Source organism: Anabrus simplex, chromosome 2, assembly GCF_040414725.1.
Source record: "Anabrus simplex isolate iqAnaSimp1 chromosome 2, ASM4041472v1, whole genome shotgun sequence".
NCBI lineage: Eukaryota > Metazoa > Arthropoda > Insecta > Orthoptera > Tettigoniidae > Anabrus > Anabrus simplex.
Window position 1 is genome coordinate 978177271 of NC_090266.1, and position 24779 is coordinate 978202049.

General features: G+C 38.4%; 1 protein-coding gene across 2 annotated transcripts in view; it reads right to left on the reverse strand.

The window, feature by feature from the left end:
• LOC136864592 (histone lysine demethylase PHF8) overlaps positions 1 to 24779 on the reverse strand; it is a 557749-nt gene that overhangs the window by 461008 nt on the left and 71962 nt on the right. For both annotated transcript variants that reach the window (XM_067141799.2, XM_067141798.2), the window contains exon 5: positions 1086 to 1227. In XM_067141799.2, coding sequence (XP_066997900.1) covers positions 1086 to 1227 — 142 coding nt within the window. The remainder of the gene's footprint in view (positions 1 to 1085; positions 1228 to 24779) is intronic.

Consider the following 24779-nt stretch of genomic DNA (forward strand, 5'->3'; position numbering starts at 1 on the left):
CTGTGGGTGGTAAGAATGGTAGGAGTAGACCAAGGTATGGATATGACAAGCACATTACAGCAGATGTAGGATGCAGTAGTTATGTAGACATCAAAAGGTTAGCACAGGACAGGCTGGCATGGAGACCTGCATCAAATTAGTGTATGGACTGATGACTCAACAACTTGTTTACGATGGTCAGTGTGAGTTCTCATTATAGGTCATTCATGGCTATTCAGCATTATTGAAGAGGCAGTGCAAATTGATAATAGTGCTGCAGGAATAAAATATGAAGCTTATCTTGGACAAACAGTAGCCAACCAGCATTTTGCAGATGAAGAGCAAAGTTTCCATAAATCAGAAACAGGATATGTGAACAAGCGCCTGAGAAAAGCCAATCTGAATATGGAGTCACAAGTGAAATGTGTTGGTTGAAATCTATAGAGAATGCAAGGCAGTTAAAAATTATGGGTCGTAAGGCAAGCCGTGAATGACTCGTGTGATTTGGAACAGAAAATGTTCAGTTATCATAGGAAAACCAGCATTGCACAATATACCTCAGCCAATTATGAAGAAAATATTGTGAATTTCCACAAATTTGTTTTCAGTCCGAGGCAGAGAAATTCATATTTACTCTTGCAAACTGGTAATGGATAGCAGACATTTATTGTAGTGCAGTATTAATGGTTTTCAATTTTCATATGTAACAAAGCACTAAGTTACAAAAATAAAAATTAAAAAATTTTTAATTTGAGATGTCCCTTATTAAGATCAGGTTGTGGAGATTATTTGTGTATATACACCATAAAAAAACTATGCAAGTTTATTGGCAAAGTGTAGAGTGGACAGCTGCACTATATATTAAAGATTAAGGCAAATATTTTCTTATGCAAGACCTTAGGAAGAGATGAAGCATAAGAAGTTAAATGCTGATTTATCACGACAAGAGCCCACTAGGTTTATCCGTCGGGAAGTGCGTTTTCATACCAGGAACTAGATAGAATATAAGTTTGCCCCTTGCAGATTGCAAAACACAGCAATGCTTCCTATACACGTTTGTGAACGCTACACTCAAAATTACAGACAATTAAGTTACTGATACTCACTTTGTATTTGAGAACTCCAAACTAATGACATTCAATATTTTGTCACGATTTCCACTGTAAAAATACTGCACAAAATCACACAATTTCATACGAATGTCAGTCTGACGAGTAACATCTATGACATCTACTTCACGATCAGGACCTAAAAAAAAGAATAACAATATTTTTAAAACTAATAGGAAGAAAAAGTTTCCTAAAATTCTCACTTTAAATATTTAACCTATAAATTAAAAGATATTTTGCTGCATTTCATGGTGTCATGTACAGTCTGGTAGCCAAGGACATGTACATAAATTAACTGTCCATAAATCTAAGAATGTCAGTATCTCAGTTGAATATTTGTTTTTGCCATCAAAATCAAAGTGGTTGATTAAAGATAGATAATGCTTATAATTTCTAAGCGACAATGATGATGATGGTTTTATGTCCCACTGACTACTTTTATGGTTGTCAGAGATATCAGGATGGTATATTTAAGCACCTTCAGATACAAACAAACCGAACTGGAATAACATTCACCAACATGGACACAGAAAGCCAGCATCCTACCAGACACTGAACCCTGCGCAAACCCTAAAGAAATATTTATGCTACACGATTAAATAAGAAATAAAATCTACATTTTCATAATGGGAGCATGAAACAGTCATTAGCATTCCATCCAAATAGTTGAGATTCAGATCCCAGTGGATCCTAGGGTGGAATTTTCATCTGAAAAATAGAGTGGTGTCAGAAAGGGCATCCATTCTTAAAACCTCAATCGAAACTCAAAATTAGGTAGGGTGGCTGAGATAAGCTGAATGATGTTTTACTAAACAGCTTTACAATATTAAATAAACTTTTAAGTATTAATCTTATATATTATTAAACTTCAATTATTTTCCAGCACATCAGAATATCTAAGATAAGCACACAAACCAAACATGGAAGAGATTTACCTCTCTTCATAGGTCTTCTATCAAATCTCTAAGTTGTTTCTTTTGTAGAGATTTAACGGGTACAATTATGGCTTTGGGGAGAGGGAGAAGGAGGAGTTGTGGCAGGGCAGGGTATTGGATACAAAAAACATACATGTTTGCCACAAAAGAGAGAGAAATGTTTTGGTAGTCACAAATTAAAAAAAACTGTTTTACAAGTAAAGCCGCCATTAATAAAAGCATAAATTCAACTTTACAGAAATCCATTTGCAAGAGAACTTCACTCAGCAGCAGTAATATTAGTGTCATGCGGTGGTTGGACAGACTGTTGTTGTTGTTGTTTGAGTCATCAGTCCATAGACTGGTTTGATGCAGCTCTCCATGCCACCCTATCCTGTGCTAACCTTTTCATTTCTACATAATTATTGCATCCTACATCTGCTCCAATCTGCTTGTCATATTCATACCTTGGTCTACCCGTAACGTTCTTACCACCTACACTTCCTTCAAAAACCAACTGAACAAGTCCTGGGTGTCTTAAGATGTGTCCTATCATTCTATCTCTTCTTCTCGTCAAATTTAGCCAAATCGATCTCCTCTCACCAATTCGATTCAGTATCTCTTCATTCGTGATTCGATCTATCCATCTCAACTTCAGCATTCTTCTGTAACACCACATTTCAAAAGCTTCTATTCTCTTTCTTTCTGAGCAAGTTATCGTCCATGTTTCACTTCCATACAATGCCACGCTCCACACAAAAGTCTTCAAAAACATCTTTCTAATTCCGATATCAATGTTTGAAGTTAGCAAATTTCTTTTCTTAAGAAAGCTCTTCCTTGCTTGTGCTAGTCTGCATTTTATGTCCTCCTTACTTCTGCCATCATTAGTTATTTTACCACCCAAGTAACAATATTCATCTACTTCCTTTAAGACTTCGTTTCCTAATCTAATATTTCCTACAACACCTGCCTTCGTTCGACTGCACTCCATTACTTTTGTTTTGGACTTATTTATTTTCATCTTGTACTCCTTACCCAAGACTTCATCCATACCATTCAGCAACTTCGAGATCTTCTGCAGTCTCAGATAAAATAACGATATCATCGGCAAATCTCAAGGTTTTGATTTCCTCTCCTTGGACTGTGATTCCCTTTCCAAATGTCTCTTTGATTTCCTTTACTGCCTGTTCTATGTAAACAATGAAAAGGAGAAGGGACAAACTGCAGCCTTGCCTCACTCCTTTCTGGATTGCTGCTTCTTTTTCAAAGCCCTCGATTCTTAACACTGCAGACTGATTTTTATACAGATTGTAGATAATTCTTCGTTCTCGGTATCTGATCCCTATCATCTTCAGAATCATAAATAGCTTGGTCCAATCAACATTATCGAATGCCTTTTCTAGATCTATGAATGCCATGTACGTGGGCTTGTCCTTCTTGATTCGATCCTCTAAGATCAGACGTAAAGTCAGGATAGCTTCACGTGTTCCTACATTTCTTCTGAAGCCAAATTGATCTTCTCCCAACTCGGCTTCAACTTGTTTTTCCATTCTTCTGTAAATAATATGTGTTAAAATTTTGCAGGCATGAGATACTAAACTAATGGTGCGGTAGTTTTCACACCTGTCAGCACCGGCTTTCTTGGGAACAGGTATAACAACATTCTGCCGAAAATCGGATGGGACTTCTCCTGTCTCATACATCCTGCACACTAAATGAAATAATCTTGCCATGCTGGTTTCTCCTAAGGCAGTCAGTAATTCAGAGAGAATATCATCAATTCCAGGTGCCTTGTTCCTATTTAGGTCACTTACAGCTCTGTCAAACTCTGACCTCAAAATTGGGTCTCCCATTTCATCAGCATAAACAGCCCCTTCATGTTCCAGTACCAAATTATCTACATCGTTACCTTGATACAACTGTTGGATATGCTCCTGCCATTTTTCTGCTTTGTCTTCTTTCCCTAGAAGTGGCTTTCCATCTGAGCTCTTAATATTCACGCACCTAGATTTCCTTTCTCCGAAGGTTTCCTTGATTTTCCTGTCTGCAGCATCTACCTTTCCCAGGACCATACAGCCTTCGACATCCTTGCTCTTTTCCTTCAGCCATTCTTCCTTAGATACCTTGCACTTTCTATCCACTTGATTCTTTAATCGCTTGTATTCTTTTCTGCCCTCTTTATTTCTAGCATTCTTGTATTTTCGTCGTTCATCAATCAGGTCTAGTATCTCCTGAGTTATCCACTGATTCTTAGTTGATCTTTTCTTCCTTCCTAACATTTCTTCAGCAGCCCTACTGACTTCATTTTTCATGACTCTCCACTCTTCCTCTATAGTGCTTCCTTCAGCCTTTTCATTTAGTCCTTGTGCAACATGTTCCTTGAAACAATCCCTCACACTCTTTTCTTTCAACTTGTCTAGATCCTATCTTGTTGCATTCTTTCCTTTCTTCAATTTCTTCAACTTCAGATGGCATTTCATGACCAACAAGTTGTGGTCAGAGTCCACGTCTGCTCCTGGGAAAGTTTTGCAATCCAACACCTGGTTTCTGAATCTCTGCCTAATCATAATGAAGTCTATTTGATACCTTCCAGTGTCTCCAGGTCTCGTCCATGTATACAGCCGTCGTTTGTGGTGGTTGAACCAAGTATTGGCAAGAACTAAATTATGATCAGTGCAGAATTCAACCAGCCAACTTCCTCTTTCGTTCCTTTGTCCCAATCCAAATTCTCCTACTGTACTACCTTCTCTTCCTTGGCCTACCACTGCATTGCAGTCTCCCATCACAATTAGATTCTCGTCACCTTTTACATATTGTATTAAATCTTCTATCTCCTCATATATTCTTTCAATTTCTTCATCATCCACTGAACTAGTAGGCATATAGACCTGCACTATTGTGGTGGGCATTGGTTTGGTGTCTATCTTGACGACAATAATTATTTCACTATGCTGGTCGTAGCAGCTTACCCGCTGCCCTATTTTCTTATTCATTATTAAACCAACTCCTGCATTTCCCCTGTTTGATTTCGTGTTGATAATTCGGTAGTCGCCTAACCAAAAATTCTGTTCTTCCTGCCAACATACTTATACCAACTAAATCTAACTTTAGCCTATCCATCTCCCTTTTCAGATTCTCTAACCTACCACAACGATTCAAACTTCTAACATTCCACGCTCCGACTCGCAGAATGTCAGTATCCATCTTCCTGATGATCGCCTCCTCTCGTGTAGTCCCCACCCGGAGATCCGAATGGGGGACTAGTTTACCTCCGGAATATTTTACCCGGGAGGAAGCCATCATCAGTACTTCATTCATACAGAGAGAGCTGCATGTCCTCGGGAGGTAGTTATGGCTGTAGTTTCCCGTTGCTTTCAGCCGTGTAGCAGTATCAACAAGGGCTAAGCCATGTTGAGCATTATTACAAGGCCGTATCAGTCAATCATTTAGAATGCCGCACTTGCAACTACCGAAAGGCTGCTACCCCCCTTTCGATGAACCATTCGTTAGTCTGGTCTCTCAACAGATACCCATCCGATATGGTTGCACCTGCGGCTCGGCTATCTGCATCATTGGGACACGCAAGCCTCCCCACCACGGCAAGGTCACATGGTTCGCAGAGGAGGGGACAGACTGTATTAAACCTAAAATGGGGAATACATTGGTGCCAACATATTAACAGTGTAACAACATATTTTCTTTTTAAGTTTCCCTACAAAAGCTCCCTTAATCTAAAAAAAGTACTTACATTCTTACAAAATCACTTTTTATTGTTGAGAAACAAAGAAACGCATACTGCTTTATACCGAGAAGCCTTTATCTTCCACTCCTCCAGAAATCTCGATGACCTTGTTGGAGACAGCTTTGCCATACATACATACATACCATTTCATGTAACCTTGGTCCCTAAGGTAGCAACCTAACTATTTCTACCCTATTACTAGTTAGGAAATAACTATAAATCATTACCTTAACTGTTGGGTTACATTCTGTGCCACCAACCACACAGCGAATGGACCCTGTTTGCTGATACAACACCTTGAGGTTATCTTTTAACTCGCATGTTGACATCTGCCGTGAGCTGCACGATGAAAAATGACTACCAACTTTTACATTGCCACATTGTGAAAGTCACTACTGGTACACATTGAAATTAAATTAATATTTTCTTTATCTTTAGGATCGTAAATCTGTCAGTGTAATACAAATTAAAAAGAAGCGTGGCACGTTTGAATAATGTATTAAATAACTTAGTTCGAGTAGGATGGACAAATGACTTGTAGAAAGCAGGGGTGTTATTATTTAATAAAGTTTGTACTTAAATTTTTTCAGTGAGATATCCAAGAAATACAAAAAATCTCGAAGAGCACCTCCAAAAATGTACACGAAGCAGAACACTATCATTAACATGTATAAAGGACATCTAATCTAATACAGTAACTAAGATACATTCATAACAGATGGTATCCTCAGAATAGCACTGAACTATCAGTGGAATATATAGTATGACTTTTTCTCAACAGATGTCGATACCCATATGACTCTTACGACTAACATGTGACACATGATAGAGAATCAAAATGGCCAGGAGGAATGGAGGCTCATTTTAAAACGGGTGGTTCAGGTTTGAAAATGTTCCTGAAGTTCAATATGTGTGAGGCATACTTTGCAACACAGCCTCCAACACGCTTGACAATTATAAGGCTTTGAGATAAGTTTGAGATGCATGATACTATTTGTGATAAGCACAAGGGGGAGTCAGAAAACCTTGTACAGGTACAAGTCATACTTCTCTGGCGATGGTCTTAGAAAAGTTTGCAATATCGCCTCAGAAGTCTGCTACACAATGTGCTCATTAGACAGCAGTGAGGAGTGCGAGTGTACAATGGATTCTAAAAGCCACTAAGTGGAACGGGCATGTAACTGGACTATAGCATGCATTTAAATGAGGATGGTTTCAGCATATGGTAAATAAGGATGAAGAGTTTGTGACGAAGAGTGTGTGGTCTGATAAGGCTAAATTCAAACTTAATGGAAAAGTGAATAGTTATAACTGAATAGTTACACCGAATAAAGATCTAACCCACAAATAGAAAATTATTGGGAAAGGGGGAAAAAAAAAAAAAGTTCATTTTAATTTCCAAAAGTGTCATAAGTAAATCGTTCATATTTTCAATCTTCTATGCAATATAAAGCATATGTAGGTCATTGAGGGGAGATAATATATTTTTAATAGATACATATACATAAATGCAAAATTTAGTGGAAAAGTTATGTATCTGGAAACACTGGAAGAATGATCTAACCTATAATTATATTTAAATGATACAATAATGTGAAAAATACACATTCAGCATGAAGTAGTGTTCTCTTACACAAGTTTTGCTATTCACACAAAGTTTGTATTTAAAGGCTGCCTGTTTCCTTGACTTCTTGACGTTTTACTTCCTCCGAGGTTATACACCCTACTAAAATCCTGGTCTATTCATCGTAATATATGTTAGTTGATAGAAGTACTGTACGACTTCTTCATATCTGGCAAAATCTCTCCACATTGATAACAGCAGGGGCAGACATTAACCTAATAATAATACTTTTATATTCCATAGATTTTATAAACCATCATCCCTGCACACTGAATACAACTTGAATTAAATAAGGTTTACTGAAATATGCCACTGAAAATTGCAAAGGATTATGAACATAAGACATAAATTTGTGAACAACTTACAGACCACCTTAAAGTTACGTAGGTGGTTTGAAAAGTTCTCGAAATGTACTAGAATTAAGTATCTTCCGTCGGTGGAACTGCTTTTATTTTTCAACATAGTCTCCCTGTAGACTAATGCATTTGGTCCAGCGATGTTCCAATGCCTTGATCCCATCTCGAAAATGAGATTCCTCCAGGCCTGCAAAATACTTCTCCAATTCGGCTGTCAGTTCTTCCCTTGTAGAAAATCTACGTCCACTGAAGAAAATTTTCAGTTTGGGGAATAGATGAAAGTCTGATGGTGCCAAATCAGGTGAATAAGGTGGATGTGGCAACAATTCGTACCCCAGTTCATGAAGTTTTGCCATGGCAATAACACTTGTGTGTGGCGGAGCGTTGTCCTGATGAAAGATGACTTTTTCCCTTGCCAAACCAGGCCTTGTTTCGCGTATCTTTTCCTGTAGTTGGTCTAGGAGGTTTGCATAGTATTGCCCCGTAATTGTTTGGCCAGTAGGAAGATAATCTATCAGCAGAATGTCTTTTGCATCCCAGAAAACTGAGGCCATGACCTTTCCGGCCGATGGTGGTGAATCAGCATGTTTCCACTGCTTTGACTGCTGTTTTGTCTCTGGGGTATAGTAGTGGACCCAAGTTTCATCTGTAGTCACAAACCGGCACAAAAAATCTTGTTGGTTCAGACTTTGTTCGGACATTTCCAATCTGGTGCGTTTATTGTCCAATATTGTCTTGCAGATAATTTTTTCATACCCAATTCTTCGGTTAAAATATAATATACCCATTCAGAAGACATCCCTACAGTTTCAGCAATCTCTCGCACTTTCAGTCGACGATCCTCCATGACCATTTTATGCACTTTTGCGATAAATTCTGGGGTCGTAACACTTTTTGGCCGTCCACTACGCGGATCATCATCCAAGCTCTCACGACCAAATTTAAACTCGCTGGTCCACTTGGCAACAGTTGAAAATGAAGGAGCAGAGTCCCCCAGTGTGTTCTGAAAGTCGGCATGAATTTCCTTTGCTTTCATACCTTTCTTTACAAAGTATTTAATCACTGCTCGAATCTCAGTTTTTTCCACTGTCACAAATCACTACGCGGGAACAACAACAAAGAGTCGTCACTACCACACTCCTGCAACTAGAGCACTGACGCGCCACGTGTTCACTCAAAGGATGTGTGATTACTGCGCGGGAACCTCGTTGCTCTAGCAATGACAACTAGTAGTGATTCCGAGAACTTTTCAAACCGTCCTTGTAGATCACTATTACACTCACCTGTTGTGATGGGTATTTTCCTGGCACTTGTAGGGCTTCCCAGCATTCCTCAGTGCTTTATTTTTAGTATCCTTCCATTTAAATATGTTAATTCTACATTTTCTACATTTGTTAAATTGTTTTTCAGCACTGTTGTGGCTAAGAACTTGATTAGCCATTTTCATGAAGACAGATAAGTATTCGCCAGGACGCAAACATCAAAAATTAAATAACTCCGCTTTAAAAAAGATTTACATTGTTTTATGTTCACGAGATCATGAGTGCTTTCAGACAGATCACTATTCCACCGAAAGCTCAATTTTCAATTTCTTGTGGGTTAGACGTTTACTAGGGGTAACCATTCAATTGTATTTACTGGGCGCCAGAAAATATACACATTCATGTCGACATGTCAGTCAATCTACGGCGGGTGAATATTTTGTGTGGACTGTAATCTAGTGCCCACCTGGTAGCCATGATCGTTAAGGTGTCAAGTCTGTATGGTTTGACATCATGGTTAGCTGGTTCAAGTCCCACTTCAAAGATATAAACTTTATTGTTTTTTCGTAGTGAACTGAGATTACAGAGGTAAGTTTTAGTAAGGTTCAACCTTTTCAATACAAATTACAAGTTGTATAAGATGTTATCTACATTATTTTATTCAATAGTGGTACTGGTTTCGACATATACAAATGTTATCATAAGTCTAAATCATACAAATCACACAAATTCAGCAAGTACATATTAATTAAAATTGCCGTGGTGACATATAGGGATATACATCACCATACACTATTTTTCACCAAATAAATACATTGATTAAAAGTTTTAACATGCTTAGCTGTACATTCAACACTTTTATTTTTACACTCTGAACATGTGAAAGTCTAGAAGTTTCTTTTTACTGTGTGTTAAGATTGAAGTGATACACTTATAGCAAATGCATAACAATCTCATCTTGCTGTTTTGTTTACAAATACCCAAATAATTACACGTCATTTTTCAATTGCTAATAAAATATTTAGTGATTATTTGTCAATTCACTAAAACCACTTGTTATTCAAATGTTGTCCAAGTAAGAAACTGCTCGTGTAATGGACCTTGAGGAACTATGCGTTTGTACATACTGAATAACCTTAAAATGCAGTGCATTAAACCCTCTTTAAAACCAAAATGTAGTCAAAGCTATAACAATACATACTAAATATTCACCTAAATTACCAGCAGACCATAAATAATTAATTTGCCAGGTGTCATTCAAACTGTTTTTAAAAAATCCGTTACATTTTTTTTTTTTTGCATACTCCTACAACTTATTTTCTTCTTTATGTCCATTCTGAGCTTTCTAATTACAAGAATGTCTGAAAAATCCTTATCGCCCTCTTGCTCCAAGAATTCCATTAACGTTTCAGCCGACTCCAGTGCGGTCTGAACGGTTATGCGATTGTTTGTGACGCACTCTTCTTTAACATCCCCCCTCACTTTCGCTTGTCACTTCACATTTGACTGCCGAGTTAACGCTTGCGCTTTTATTTACTATTTCGTCATCAATTAAAGTGTGACGCCCATGCAATACATCGTAGTATGAAGCCACTCCTCAATGTTACTTTCATCCACTTCTCGAAAATGAATTATTTTCAATAGTCTTCAATATCTTTGATTATCAATCCCTCATTTTCATTCTTATCAGTGAACCCGTGAAAATCGCAGGCGAGCTCTTTGGCATCAACATAAAATTTTCTCCATTATCGAGTGATGTTCTGAGCGGTTACTAGATTTCTGGGCAAGATGAAGCGCTTCTTTAAGACCGAGTTTTTTCCAAAACTCAACCACTGATGTTTCTTTGGAAAGTAAAGAGGCCTAGCAATTCCCGCTTATAATGCGCCTTAAAGGTTGCGATGATGCCTTGGTCCATCAGATGAATTAATGAAGTTACATTAGGTGGCAAATAGGAAACAAAAATGTTTCCATCCTCTGATTTCAACGCTGTACCAACAGGGTGAGAGGGTGCATTATCAAGGAAAAAGGACGGCTTTTAATGGCAAACCTTCGGGCGCCAAGAAATCTCAAACCTGCGGAACGAACTTATTATGGAACCAAGTTCTGAAAATATTGTGTGTCATCCATGCAGATTTGTTTCGACAATAATCTACTGAGAAATATTTCATCACTGTTCTTTGAAAGAGCGCAGTTTTTTTGCTTTACCAACAACAGCTAATTTTAATTTATGGTCGCCACTAGCGTTCACACAGCACAAGATGGCAACGTGCTCTTTACTAGATTTTTGACCAGGAGCTGATTTCACTTCAGCAGCTGCTAGTGTTTTACTGGGTAAGCAATTCCAATAAAGTCCAGTTTCATCAGTATTATACACTTGACTTGAAACAAAATTGTATCTCTCAATTATGCGCTTAAACTCATATCTTAAGTTTTCTGCTGCACTGCTGTTACCACTTAGTTTTTCTCCTTCGATGTTCAATTCTCGAATGCCATGTCTGTCCTGAAATCTCTGTAGCCAACCATTGGATGTTGGTGAGGACCCTGAGAGCCTCATCTTTTCGAGAAAAATTTGTGCCTGCATTGTTATCATAGGACCACTAATAGGTACACCTTCACCTCTCTTTTGCTGAAACCACGTGAATAACGCAGCAGCCAGTTATTTGAAAGATGATGATTTCATTGTTTTTCTTTTAGAGATGCAATGCGAACTGTCAGAAATTGCCGCAAACTGCAACACTTTGTCTTTATTCTTCATTAGGTCCCGCGCTGTTGTCACACCCACACCAAACTCTGATACTAAATTTGAGACTAGTTCACCTTTCTTTAACTGTTCGATTATATTAACCTTATTTTGTATGGTTAAAACTAACCTTATTTTGTATGGTTAAAACTACACGTTTTCTTTTTACTGCAGATTTCAATCTCAACATTTCAAGGCTGTTAAAACGGAAAAATAAGTGCTCAACTTTATCAGTCACTCTCACATTTACTTATTTTGCACTACAGTACAGAATGTAGCCTACCTGTCTACTAATAGTGGAGGTTGAGTATGACGGACCACTAGGCTGGTTTCCAATTCCTGTGCATTGTGAAATATTTACGATGCAGTAGCGTATGGTGAAAATATTTAACCTTGACAGAGAACCATATGAAAGATCTACGAATGGTACTCAGAGATGTTACACGCTACCAAATAAGTTGTAGGCATCATTCTGAAGTAGAAATGACCAGCATACAGTACTCTATGCCTCATGGGCCGGGAGTGGGCAAATTACAGTACCTCATTTGTCAACAATGGAATGGATAATAAAGTTTGCGACTGTTGAATTTGAATAGCATCCCTCTTCTTTCGTAACAGTTGAAAGTTAAATAATTTTACAAAACATAAAATTACGTAGTAAAAAAAATGTATGAAGTCATGTCTCCAATGCCAATTGCCGCTGACCAGGGTAAGTATAATTTATTTTGCCGTGCGTGTGAGCATACATATGTCCCTACTTCCTTTTATTAATACCACGTTTTCTTCGTTCCAGGTTGACTTTGCGACGCGGGAAACCAGTCGATCTGAGTTAGCAGGCACGCGCGGTAAGTCTGCTTTCTTTAGCGACCATTGCAGATGAATGCGGTAAACAGGAGGCCCTCCCAAATAACTCTGTTGCATCTTTTGTTTCCCAGCGTTGACCGAGTTCGGTGGCGACCGAAGGCCCCGGGGCCGTCTATGTGCGTGTACTGTACGTTATGATCGTGGACTCAGGAGTCGAAAGTAAATGTACAGTCGCTCCAAAACAGAATAGTGTATCAAGATACATTGACGTCAAAAGCCGGACTGAGTGGCTCAGACGGGTGAGGCGATGGCATTGTGACCCCAACTTGGCAAGTTCGATCCTAGCTCAGTACAGTGGTATTTGAAGGTGCTCAAATACGTCAGCCTCGTGTCGGAAGATTTACTGGCACATAAAAGAACTTCTGCGAGACAAAATTTCAGCACCTCGGCATCTATGGAAACCGTCCAAGTGGTTAGTGGGACGGATAACCAGTAACATTATTTATGTTATTATTATTATTATTATTATTATTATTATTGACATTAAGAGTACGCTCATTCAGTTTTGAAGCGACTGTACATTGCTTTTTTTCTTTTAATCAAGATTTTTTTGGCGACGGATAATCCGCAAAACGGTTAATCGAGCAACGGATAATCAAGGTTTTGTCAAAGATGTTACATTCACGGTCAAAGGTTGTAAACAAATGTCGCAATCTTGTAATTTTTTTTTTTCCATGAACTATCTTTAAACAGTGAGTCTCCTATGTGACGCACCGTACGAAACTATAGTTATTCATATTTGTGGGGAAAATGAAATTTAAAAATTGCACTTCAAATTATATTCCTCATCCATGATATAGCTACCTACAGCGGCATGTTGATGTGAAATTTTTTTTAAATGTACCCTATTAAGGGTAGAGTGCAAAATTACATTACACCGATATGAACATAGATGAAAATTGACTGATATAGCGGCTTTGCCAGAACTTTTTTGAGATAACAGAAACACATTATCATTGGTATAAAATATTAACTATATCTGCTATGAAAATTAACAAGTAGGCCTACTTATGTGACAGGTACTTCAATAATCCGAACTTGCAGAAGGCTCGAGTGCCTGCAGAGGTAAGACCTGTGCCATAATATAATATCACATCATCTCTGTCTGCTACGACACTTTTCGATTTTCAGCTGATGAACTCCAATACTATTTCCCTCAGTAGCGTGTGTAGGGAGAATGTTTTTAAATCTGAGAGTTCAGGATCATAATTAATAGATGACAACACTTTGATAATCGTAAGGGATTCACTATTTCTTTTTTTAATACATGCATTTGCAGCCTGACAGAAGAACAAACAAATTTGTCACACCCCTCACCCACACTTCTCACACAGAGTCTCTTTTAAGCCAGGATAGTAACACAACCAGTTGTAACCGTACACAAGTACGATTCCCTGATTTTAGGTTAGGAAATGTTTGTAAAATAATGTGTAATATAAAGTAGCAAAAACCATGCGAGTTTGTTAAATTAAAATGTAAGAACAGTGTTTCAAGAAGAATTTTTGGGTAGGGTACATGGAACATGTACTGTATATCATATATGAATAACCTTTAATTTGGGTAAGAGTCTGAACATATCCGCATAGAAGCAAAGATTGCTCAAGATTGTGCAACATGCGGAACAGTGACTATATTGGTAAAGAGAAGTGTAGGCAGTAAGAACGGTAAGGACCGCTTCACACTAAGCGACAGTAATCGGCGACCAGAATCGGCTACAGAGTAGCTCAGGTGAATTCCGTGTCGCCGTGCGGTAGTCGGCCGCGCTACTTAGCCGCCTTCCCCGGCCAAGTGACAGTTTTTATAACGAGTTCTCAGGCAGAGGAGTGTCTCTTGCTGCTCTTATTACTGAAGAAAAGAAAGAATGAAAGCTTCGTAAGTTTTTCTTATAGTTACCGGTACTTCACTTTTCTGTGTAGACTACTGAGAAGACGGTAATATAGTTGTTCGTACAGCCTCATTTTGAAAATTGTTGGTTCATTCCCTTCAACCTTCATTTTAAAAGTAAAATCAAGAACGCTCGCAACAAGGTGCCTTAAATATCGTTCTCTCCACAACTTAATAATAAAAAAATTTCCTGCCTGCCCTTGTATTGGCAAAATCTTCTCCATTATCTTTCTATTCTGCCGGACTTTTTCCCAATAGAGGTCTGCATCTGACCCAATTTTACGGAGCGATGTATTTACTATTGCGTGTGGTGTGTATAGACGAACAAAAGCACCCAGTCCCCGAGGCAGTGGCACCATACAAGATTAAAATTCCCGACCGAGCAAACGGCCATGCGGTTTGTGCCACGGAGCTATCATCTTGCGTTTGGGAGATAGTGAGTTCGAACTCCACTATAGGGAGTCCTGAGGAAGGTTATCTGTGGTTTCCCATTTTCACACCAGGCAAATGCTAGGGCTGTACTTTAATTAAGGGCACAGTCTCTTCCTTCCCACGCGTATCCCTTTCCTGTACCCTCGTCGCCATTAGACGTATGTGTCGGTGCTACCTAAAGCAAATTTTAAGAAATCCCCGACCCGTTCGGGTTTCGAACCAGGGCCCTCTGGACAGAAGGACGCCGTGCTGAGCATACAGCAAAATCTCATTTATATTGAACGTTTAATAAAAGTGTTGTCGTTTATATTTGTAATATTTTAATTACAAAGCTCGATCCTTTCCTGGGATGTTCTTTCTTTAAAGTAGCTGAAAAACTATGGCATTACTTCATACCATGTATTCTCAACTTCATTACTACAGCCTATTCATCCCAGTTTAAGTTCCAGATAGACACTGCTCAGTTTATATAATTAAATCATTCATACTGAATGTAACATGTTTATTTAGTACAGTTTGTAATATTCTGAAACGCAGTACAAAATGGGAAGGAACTTGAAATGCCCAATGACACTGAAGAGTGTTTTGAATGGAATGCAAAGAGGACGAGTAGCTGGGCTACACAGTCGCCTAGTGTGAAGACTCCAATACAAAACCATGGTTCACCAGCTGTCGCCAGCCCGGGTTGCGAAATCTGTCTCGGCGACCAGTAGCGGGAGTGAGCTACTGCAAGGTCGGTCGCCAAGCTTCTTTCTGTAGCTCGGCTACTGAGTTGCCCAGTGTGAAGAGCTCCATTTAAAACAATGTTTCACAAGCACGCGCGGCTGGTCGCCGATTCCAGTCGCCTAGTGTGAAGCGGCCCTAAGGGTAGACCAAGGTATGAATATGACAAACAGATTAGAGCAGATGTAGGATGTAGTAGTTATGTAGAAATGAAAAGTTTAGCACAGGATAGGGTGGTATGGAGATCTGCATTAAACCATTCTATGGACTGATGAATCAAACAACAAGCTTTCCAAGTCCATCTATCAAGAATATAACAAACACAACACTATAGAACACCTGTGTCCATCAAACTGAATTTTTTTAAGGATATGTAAACTGACTCGCACTGAAAAGAAAAAAAAAAAAAAACGGCTACATTCTAAATGAATTATAAAATTGGGTTCAGATATCCAACATACTTTTCTGTAGATGCATAAAATTGTTCTGAAATGCTTATCATAAATGATAAATAGACCTCAACAGACGTTAAAATGATGTGTAAATTAAAGGACACATTACAATCGGAACAATGCAACAATCTCCGTCTATTTCTATTCCAGTTCACTGTGAAAGAAGGGTCTTTTCTCACGTTCAAAAAATTGCCACTGAATTGACCTACTGTTCATCTTGGAGCGAGGTCTGAAGATGATGATGCTTGTTGTTTAAAGGGGCCTAACATCTAGGTCATCAGCCCCTAATGGTATGAAATGAGACGAAAAGTAATGACAATATCAAAGTACAAAATTCATCCACTAACCAGAATTCAAAACATGATGATGAAGAATGAATGGATGAATATGAATTTAAAATAATCAGCAGATCCAACTCACAATATGGAAAGTTAAAAATAATTCCAAAAACAATCCACTAACTAGAATTCAAGAAGACTACGATGAACAACTATAAACTTAAAGCAATCTGTAACCAGTACTTCAGCAGCTACACCAAACACAGTTAAAGCGAGGAAAGTTAATGCAATTGCACGGTACCTAAGACACTACACACACCATAAAACATCTGATGAACTACGCAGAACTCCACCGAAAACAACACTGGTAAATATCAGTGAGGGAAACTTGATGATAATAAACCAGGAACATGGAAAGGAGACTGGGAAACCTCACCAAGGGCCATGGAGGTGCGAAGGTTGCGGTTTTCCGAAAAGCCAATAGTGATCTCCTGTTTTCAAAATATTATTTACAAAATCGGCAATACAAATTAACTTCAGAAACAAATTCAGCTGTACATCAAATCTAGATACACACTACGCACGACTTGAGACATTCTTTGACAAATACAGTTTAGATTTTCTTAGACAAGAGCTTTGCCTTAAATTCAAAGAGTTAAGCAAATACATCTCAGTACAAATCAAACTCCACAAATACAATATTGCAAGTAAGAGGAAGCACAAAATACTAATACATGTTACAATGAAATCAAAACTTGCTTTTCACAACATCTGATCAAAAGAGTGGCGATTAGGGCAAACTCCTGTGATACACAAATGAAAACTAAATGGAACTTAAAACCGGACAGAAAACAACAGTGCTTACCCCAAGGCAGCTCATGCTGCTACCGAGGAGACGTTCACGACGTCAAAAACTTTGGCAGGCTCGGCAAGCCAAGACGGCTCAGAGATTTAAGACCTCTCACAAAATGCTGCCTAGCCCCTTTTAAAGGGAATTCTGGCCTAGGAGTAGCCAATCAGAACACTGGAGCTTGCCTGGATTGACCAATCACAACTCTTTCAGCAGTCGTGACCTTTGAACCATTTTCTCTAACACAAATGATTGCGATCCTTCCATTTCCAGAATAGTAAGAACATATTTCTTGAATGCATAACTAATAAAGGCCAACACACCCTGTTAAAAAATTTATGTCACAAACTTTCTGGACTGTTCCAGTTAATATAGAAATGTAATCTACTAGTTACAAGGGAGCCTCCGTGGCTCAGACGGCAGCGCGTCAGCCTCTCACCGCTGGATACCGTGGTTCAAATCCCGGTCACTCCACGTGTGATTTGTGCTGGACAAAGCGGAGGCGGGACAGGTTTTTCTCCGGGTACTCCGGTTTTCCCTGTCATCTTCATTCCAGCAACACTCTCCATTCTCATTTCATAGCATCTATCAGTCATTAATAAAATCACTTTGGGAGTGGCGACCCCATCGTACTAATAGCCTATATATGATTCATTTCATTCCTGACCCAGTCAATGATTGGAAAACAGGTTGTAGGTTTTCATTTTCAATCTACTAGTTACAAATACAATACGTTACAAAAATATTTACACAGCACAGGTTAGGTAGTTACATGGAATACAAATAAAATATTCTAGCACCACACTCCAGATCATACAGAAGATATTACTAAAACACAAGATTTACAAATAAGATCTCCTACAAACACTTTCCATTTCCAATATATTATTCTACACCTGTGTCACAATCAGTGGAACCGACCCGCAATGCCCCACCTTCCCAGAAACTATCATTAAAAAATAGTATTGCCGACCAAGGGACTGCTTCCAAAGCACAATCCTGAATCGATGATGCATGTTGCCTAAAGGGGTCCAAAATCCAGGTCAACGGCCCCTCATTATTGCTTATACCATGGTATTTCTCAAGTAGCAGTACTAATTACAAGTAAGGTAGACTCACGGTGTTCCACACATCAGGGTACTACTCACAAGTATTGTGCATCGCACAGGTAACACAGACCTATGATGTTTCTCACATGATGGCGCCACTCATAGGCAACGCAAACCCTTGGTGTTCCTCATCTAGGCATACTAATCACAGGGACCTGAACTATCCCACGGTGTTCCTCACACAGTGTGTACTAACCACAGGCAACGCAGACCCACAACGTCGCTCATATAGTGGTACTAATCACAGGCAACACCCAGACCTGTGGTGTTTCTCAGATAATGGTACTAATCACAGGCAACATAAGCCCGTGGTGTTCTGCATATAGTGGTACTAATCACAGGTACTGTAAACCCACAGTGAACCACACTCTACTGCTATTAATCACAAAGCTATTGTGTACCCAACATAGTGGTACTACTCGCAAGTAAAGGCGACCCATGGTGTTCCCCACATGATGGTATTAATCACAAGTGGTTTCATGGTTCTAATTCAATCATCCCTTGGTCGCTCCTTTTAATCGCTTCTTACGACATGTAGGGGATACCGTGAGTGTATTCTTTGTCTGCCTCCCCCACCCACAGGGGGGTGAGGTATGAAGAGGTGAATTCACAAACATCGTCGTCGGCTGTAACTCAATCCGAGTATATATAACTTCTTCCTGCATACATTCACCAGTTTTACTCAGTTTATGTATGTATTTGCGATGCCTAAACAGACCAATCCTGGCTCCACACAAATCACACTGAATGGATGAAGGTGGACGGGGTTGTAACTGACGGAGTTTTCTTTCTTGTCGCTTGGTCTCTTGATGTCTGCGGGCGGCGTTCTTTTTTAAACAAGTTGACAGCAGTGGATGCAGTGTTCTGCCACAGTGAATGGTCCACAGCACATTCTTCCCATGTCTGTATATCTATACCAGTTGTCTTTATTATGTGTTTTAGCTGGTCCTTAAAATGCTTAATTAGGGACCGAGCTCGACAGCTGCAGTCGCTTAAGTGCAGCCAGTATCCAGTAATCAGGAGATAGTGGGTTCGAACCCCACTGTCGGCAGCCCTGAAGATGGTTTTCCGTGGTTTCCCATTTTCACACCAGGCAAATGCTGGGGCTGTACCTTAATTGAGGCCACGGCCGCTTCCTTCCCATTCCTAGGCCTTTCCTATCCCATCGTCGCCATAAGACATTTCTGCGTCGGTGCGACGTAATGCAAATAGCTTAATTAAGGCTCCATGAGATCTACTGCCGGAGCAAAGTTCACAATTAAAAATTTGGCGGGGAAGCCTGGTATCACCCATGCAGCGAACATGGCCTAACCATCTCAGGTGATGAGCGATGATTGCTGCCTCAATGCTATTTAGCTGCACTTTGTTGAGAACTCCCATGTTGGTCCCACTCAATATTCAAGATGAATCTCATTTTCTGTTGGTGGAAGTGCTCAAGTTCTTTCATATCACGGCGATAGAGTGTCGAAGTTTCACAGCCATACAGCAGTGTAGAAATGACAACAGCTTTGTACACCATGAGTTTGGTATGCAGTTTTAGGTCGTTATTCATGGAGACTCTGTGCATTATCCGTACGAATGTTGCATGAGCAGTCCCAATTCTTTTATCAACGTCTTGTTTGCAGGTACACCATTTACAAAAGGTGCTTCCAATATATGAAAAGTGATCAGCCTGATCCAGTGTTGTGTCTAAGATGGAGATTCTGAACTCAGGAAAAGTAAATCCTGGGGCACGTTGTGAAATTACCTTCGTTTTTTTCCCCCGCATAAACGGCAAGACCAAAAAGATCACTTGCAGCTTCAAAGCAGTTGACCGACTGTTGTAGTTCTGCAAGTGTTAGAGCAGGAGATGCAGTGTCATCGGCATACTGCAGTTCTATCTCCCGGATAACCAGAGTACGGCTTTGTGAGCGAAGTCTCACCAGACTGAAAAGTCCTCCATCAAAACGAAATTTAATCTCCATGCCTAAGTTGTGTGCAGATAATTCATGCAGCATGGCAGCCACATACAGTGGAAAGAGTGTAGGAGCAGGCACACAGCTTTGTTTCAATCCATGGGTGGTTGGGAACAAATCTGATACTGAGTTACCATGAAAAACCTGTCCAGACATGCCATCATGAAGAGCTTGAACCAATTCCACATAACGTTCAGGACATCCAAAATGTCTCAATACTTTCCACATAGCAGATCTTGGTACTAAATCGTAGGCTTTTTTCCAGATCGTAGAAAACTAAATACAGAGGCTGCTGTTGCCCTCTGCATTTTCCCTGCAGTTGTCTAGCACAGAAGATCACATCTGTTGTGCCTCTGGAGGTTCGGAAACCACACTGAGACTCGGACAAAATCCTCTCTGAGATAACTCGGAGCCGGTTGAATAGAATTCTTGCTAGAATTTTACCTGCAATTGACAATAGTGATACACCACGGTAGTTCCCACATACACTACGATCGCCTTTCTTGCAGATAGTGATGATGGTAGCATTCTTCAAGTCGTCAGGTACTTCTCGAGTTTCCCAAATCAAGAGGATGAGTGTGAAAAGTCTAGTCATCAAGGGCTATCTCCATTTTGTATCAGTTCCAGAGGGATGTTATCAGGAAAAGGAGCCTTTCTTAGTTTTAGTTAATTGTGAGTGCTTTGGTGAAGTCTCTCTTTGTAGGTGGAACTGCCATCCATGGTTGTTGGGGCTGCTGAGGGACATTATGAAGAAAGTCCTCAGCAACATTGGAGACATGATTTAGAAGTGCAGAGAAATGTTCCTTCCAATGCTCTAAAATTTCTTTATTATCAGTTATAATGGGCAGTTTTCAATGACCCAAATGAAGATTGAATTGGACCGTGTATCTCCTTAATGCCAGCATGGAAAGTTTTGCAGGTCACAGGCATTAGATAGTCTTTGCAGTTCTTCAGCTTTTTGTTGCCACCAGTTATTCTTGATTTCCCTAATTTGTGCCTGACATTTTCCTCTAAGTTCCAGGAAATGTGATTTCATCACATTGAAAGACGGATCTTGACGACAGAATAGATGGGCTTCCTGTTTGGCATTGATCAGATATTTAATTTTTCATTGTTTTCATCAAACCAGTCCTGTCTTTTTTCCTCACAAAACCAATTGTTTCCTCAGCTGACTCAGTGATGACCTTCTGAACATAAGTACTATGTAAAGTTATCAGTATCCCTATTGTAGAAAGTGTAATGTGCTCGATATTTAGAGGGTGTCATAGTCTATCAGCTTCATTTCCGTATTGATTGGTACTCTGATATAAAGAAAGTCTAAAATCTCTGCCTTATCAATACATTAGTTTATTTACTCTAAATTAGTAAATTGGTCAATACCGGTTTCAATCCCTCGGGGATCATTTTCAGTTGACACACAAAAAAAGAATTTATAAAAACATCACATATGAAAGGTTACATTTGGTGACTATTTCAATTAAATCAAGTGTTGAAAGTTGTGTCATTAAAGTACTAGTGGGTACATCTTAGTTTCTTAACGTGCTATTGTATGAGGTATATTGGCTCACTTTGTCTAAGCTTTTTGTACATATAGTGGGTTCTACACTTATTCACATCTCGTATTGATAATATTACATTCAATATGATTGATTCATATGATTAAAACATTAACTAATATCTTACTAAAATGGTAAAAAAAATATACATCATTTGTTTAAAAAGTACTTGTTGTTAGAGTCTTTTTGATCATACTACACTTGTATTACAAAATGTGGAATAAGATTTTTCACTCATACACATTAGTGATAATGAGTCCATTATAGAGTCTGAAAAGTATTTTGTTGTAGAGGTATATCACAGCTTATTGGTTATTGTGATGTCAATAAGACGTAATTTCACTTTGTATTAATGTTTGGGGTATTCCACTTTTTTAAAAAAAGTCCATTGGAATAAACATAGGAAAAGCTTAATTAAAGGGTTAATTAAAAATATATCTTTCATTACTAAAAATACTAGTATGTGATACCTTATTAAAATGGATCCTTCATTTCTAAAGTATTGATATGTGATACCTCGTGTGTTTGTTTTATCATGTATAAAATGGGGTTTACATTTCTAAACAGTAGTACTGTAGGTTGTTACCATCTATAATACATATGTAATATTACGATCTGACATAGCAGCCAACTGAAAATGTTTAAAGTATAATCTAATGGAATGGGACCAATTCCTTCTTTTTACTGTTTGTTTTTCATTTTCAACTGGTGGAGTGCATAACATATGCGTGTTGTGTTAGATCTATATTATTGTTGAATTTGTTGCAATTTGTAAACTGCTGCTTTTGGTGAAGTATCTTAGTCTATGGATGTCATTAGGAAATTGTTAGTGTGTCGTTGCTGGTTGAATGGTGACTACTGCAAAATGAAGCTTGTTCGAGGTGCCGTGCGTCTTGATGGAATTTAAATTTGCACTTCATGGTAATGGCATGAAGGCTTCTGTGTGTTGTAGATTAATTATCTGCAAGCAGAAATAGTAGGTGTGTAAGTTGGTCTATAATAAAGGTGTAGAAGGTAAGTTATATGTTGTGTTACTTACGTTGAATGTTGAGACTGTATGCTTTGCGTGGTTGCCTGTCGAGATCTGTTGCGTGTTATCCTGAGGTATTTTGTTTATGGCATTTTTAGTTTTGGTGATGATAGTAGTAATGTTTTCAAGAAAAACAAAATGAAATCAGATATGAAATCAAAAAAACACTACCACAATATATTAACAAAATCAATCAAAAAATCAACCAACAAGACACCATAAACCACAAACAAATCAAAGAACTTAAAAACAAAATCAAACAAAACAACTTAATAGTAACTAAAGCAGACAAAGGAAACACAACAGTTATCATAAATAAAGATGAATATATAACAAAAACAAAAACTTGCTCCCAAGATGAAACTTTCCAAATCAAGGCCAAAGATGATACTAATAGCATTCAAAAGAATTTAAAAACTTTACTAAAAAACACTAACTTCCTTTTAAATGAACAAGAAACCACAAAATTGATCACAATGAAGCCAGGAATACCTACTGCCAAAGCATACCCTAAAATCCATAAAGACAACATTCCTATGAGACCCATAATAAACTATAGACCAAGCCCCACCTAAAAACTATCACAATTCATTCAAAAAATTCTCAAAAAACATTGTTTTCCAGGCAAAGAAAACCATAAAAAACTCAGTAGAATTTTGTAACATCACCAAAAATATAAAAATTGAACATTACCATAAAATAGCTACATATGACATAACAAACATGTATCCCAACATACCTACACAAAAAGCCATAACAATCATCGAATCCAATCTCAATAACCATAGCAAACTGAGCAAGTTAGAAATAGATGAATTTATAAAACTATTACACATTGCCATCAACAACAATTACTTTAAATTCCATGATACCATATACCACCAAAAAGGATTACCCATGGGATCACCAATATCAGGTATAATAGCTGAAATATATATAGACCACCTCGAAGATCAAGAAATCCAAAAATTGAATAACATTCTTTTTTGGTGTAGATTTGTTGACGATGTATTCATTATAATAGACAACATGCATACCAATGAAAATATAATCCTAGAACAACTAAATGAAATAGATCCTCACATAAAATTCACAATGGAAACTGAAAACAACAACACTATAAACTACTTAGATATATCCATAACCAGACACAACAACCATTTAACATACAGCATATACAGGAAACCTACCCACACATCGAACACAATAAAACTAGATTCCAACCACCCACATACTCACAAGAAAGCCGCATACTATAGCATGATATACAGAGCATACAACATTCCACTCACGAAAAAAGATCTAAACAAAGAATTGAACCTAATTCACGAAATAGCCAAACAGAACGGATATAAAAGAGAAATGATAAACCAGATCATCAGCAAAATAAAAAACCAATCAAAAACTAAATTAACTAGAACCATCAAAGACAAAAAAGATTACACAACTTTTACCTACAACAACAACAACAATCATATACACTCTATAACGAACATCTTTAAAAAACAAGGCTTAAAAATAGCCTACAAAACCACACGTAACAATACCAACATACTATATAACTCCAAATCCGTCAACAACATAAATAAATACAACCATTCAGGAGTCTACCGCCTGAAATGTAATGACTGCAGAGCCAGCTATGTAGGACTTACCGGGAGAAGTTTTTCAATACGATACAATGAACACGTAAATGCTGTCAAGCATAGACACTTTTCAGCAATGAGACAACACATTAACGATCAAGAACATAAATTTACAAGTATCAATAATGACATGCAAATTCTCAACACCAACCCAAAAAGAACCTTGCTCAGTATACTAGAAGAATTCTACATAAACCTAGACCAATACACAAACCCAAACTTCAACTTAAAGGAAAATACTACCGGGCGAGTTGGCCATGCGCATAGAGGCGCG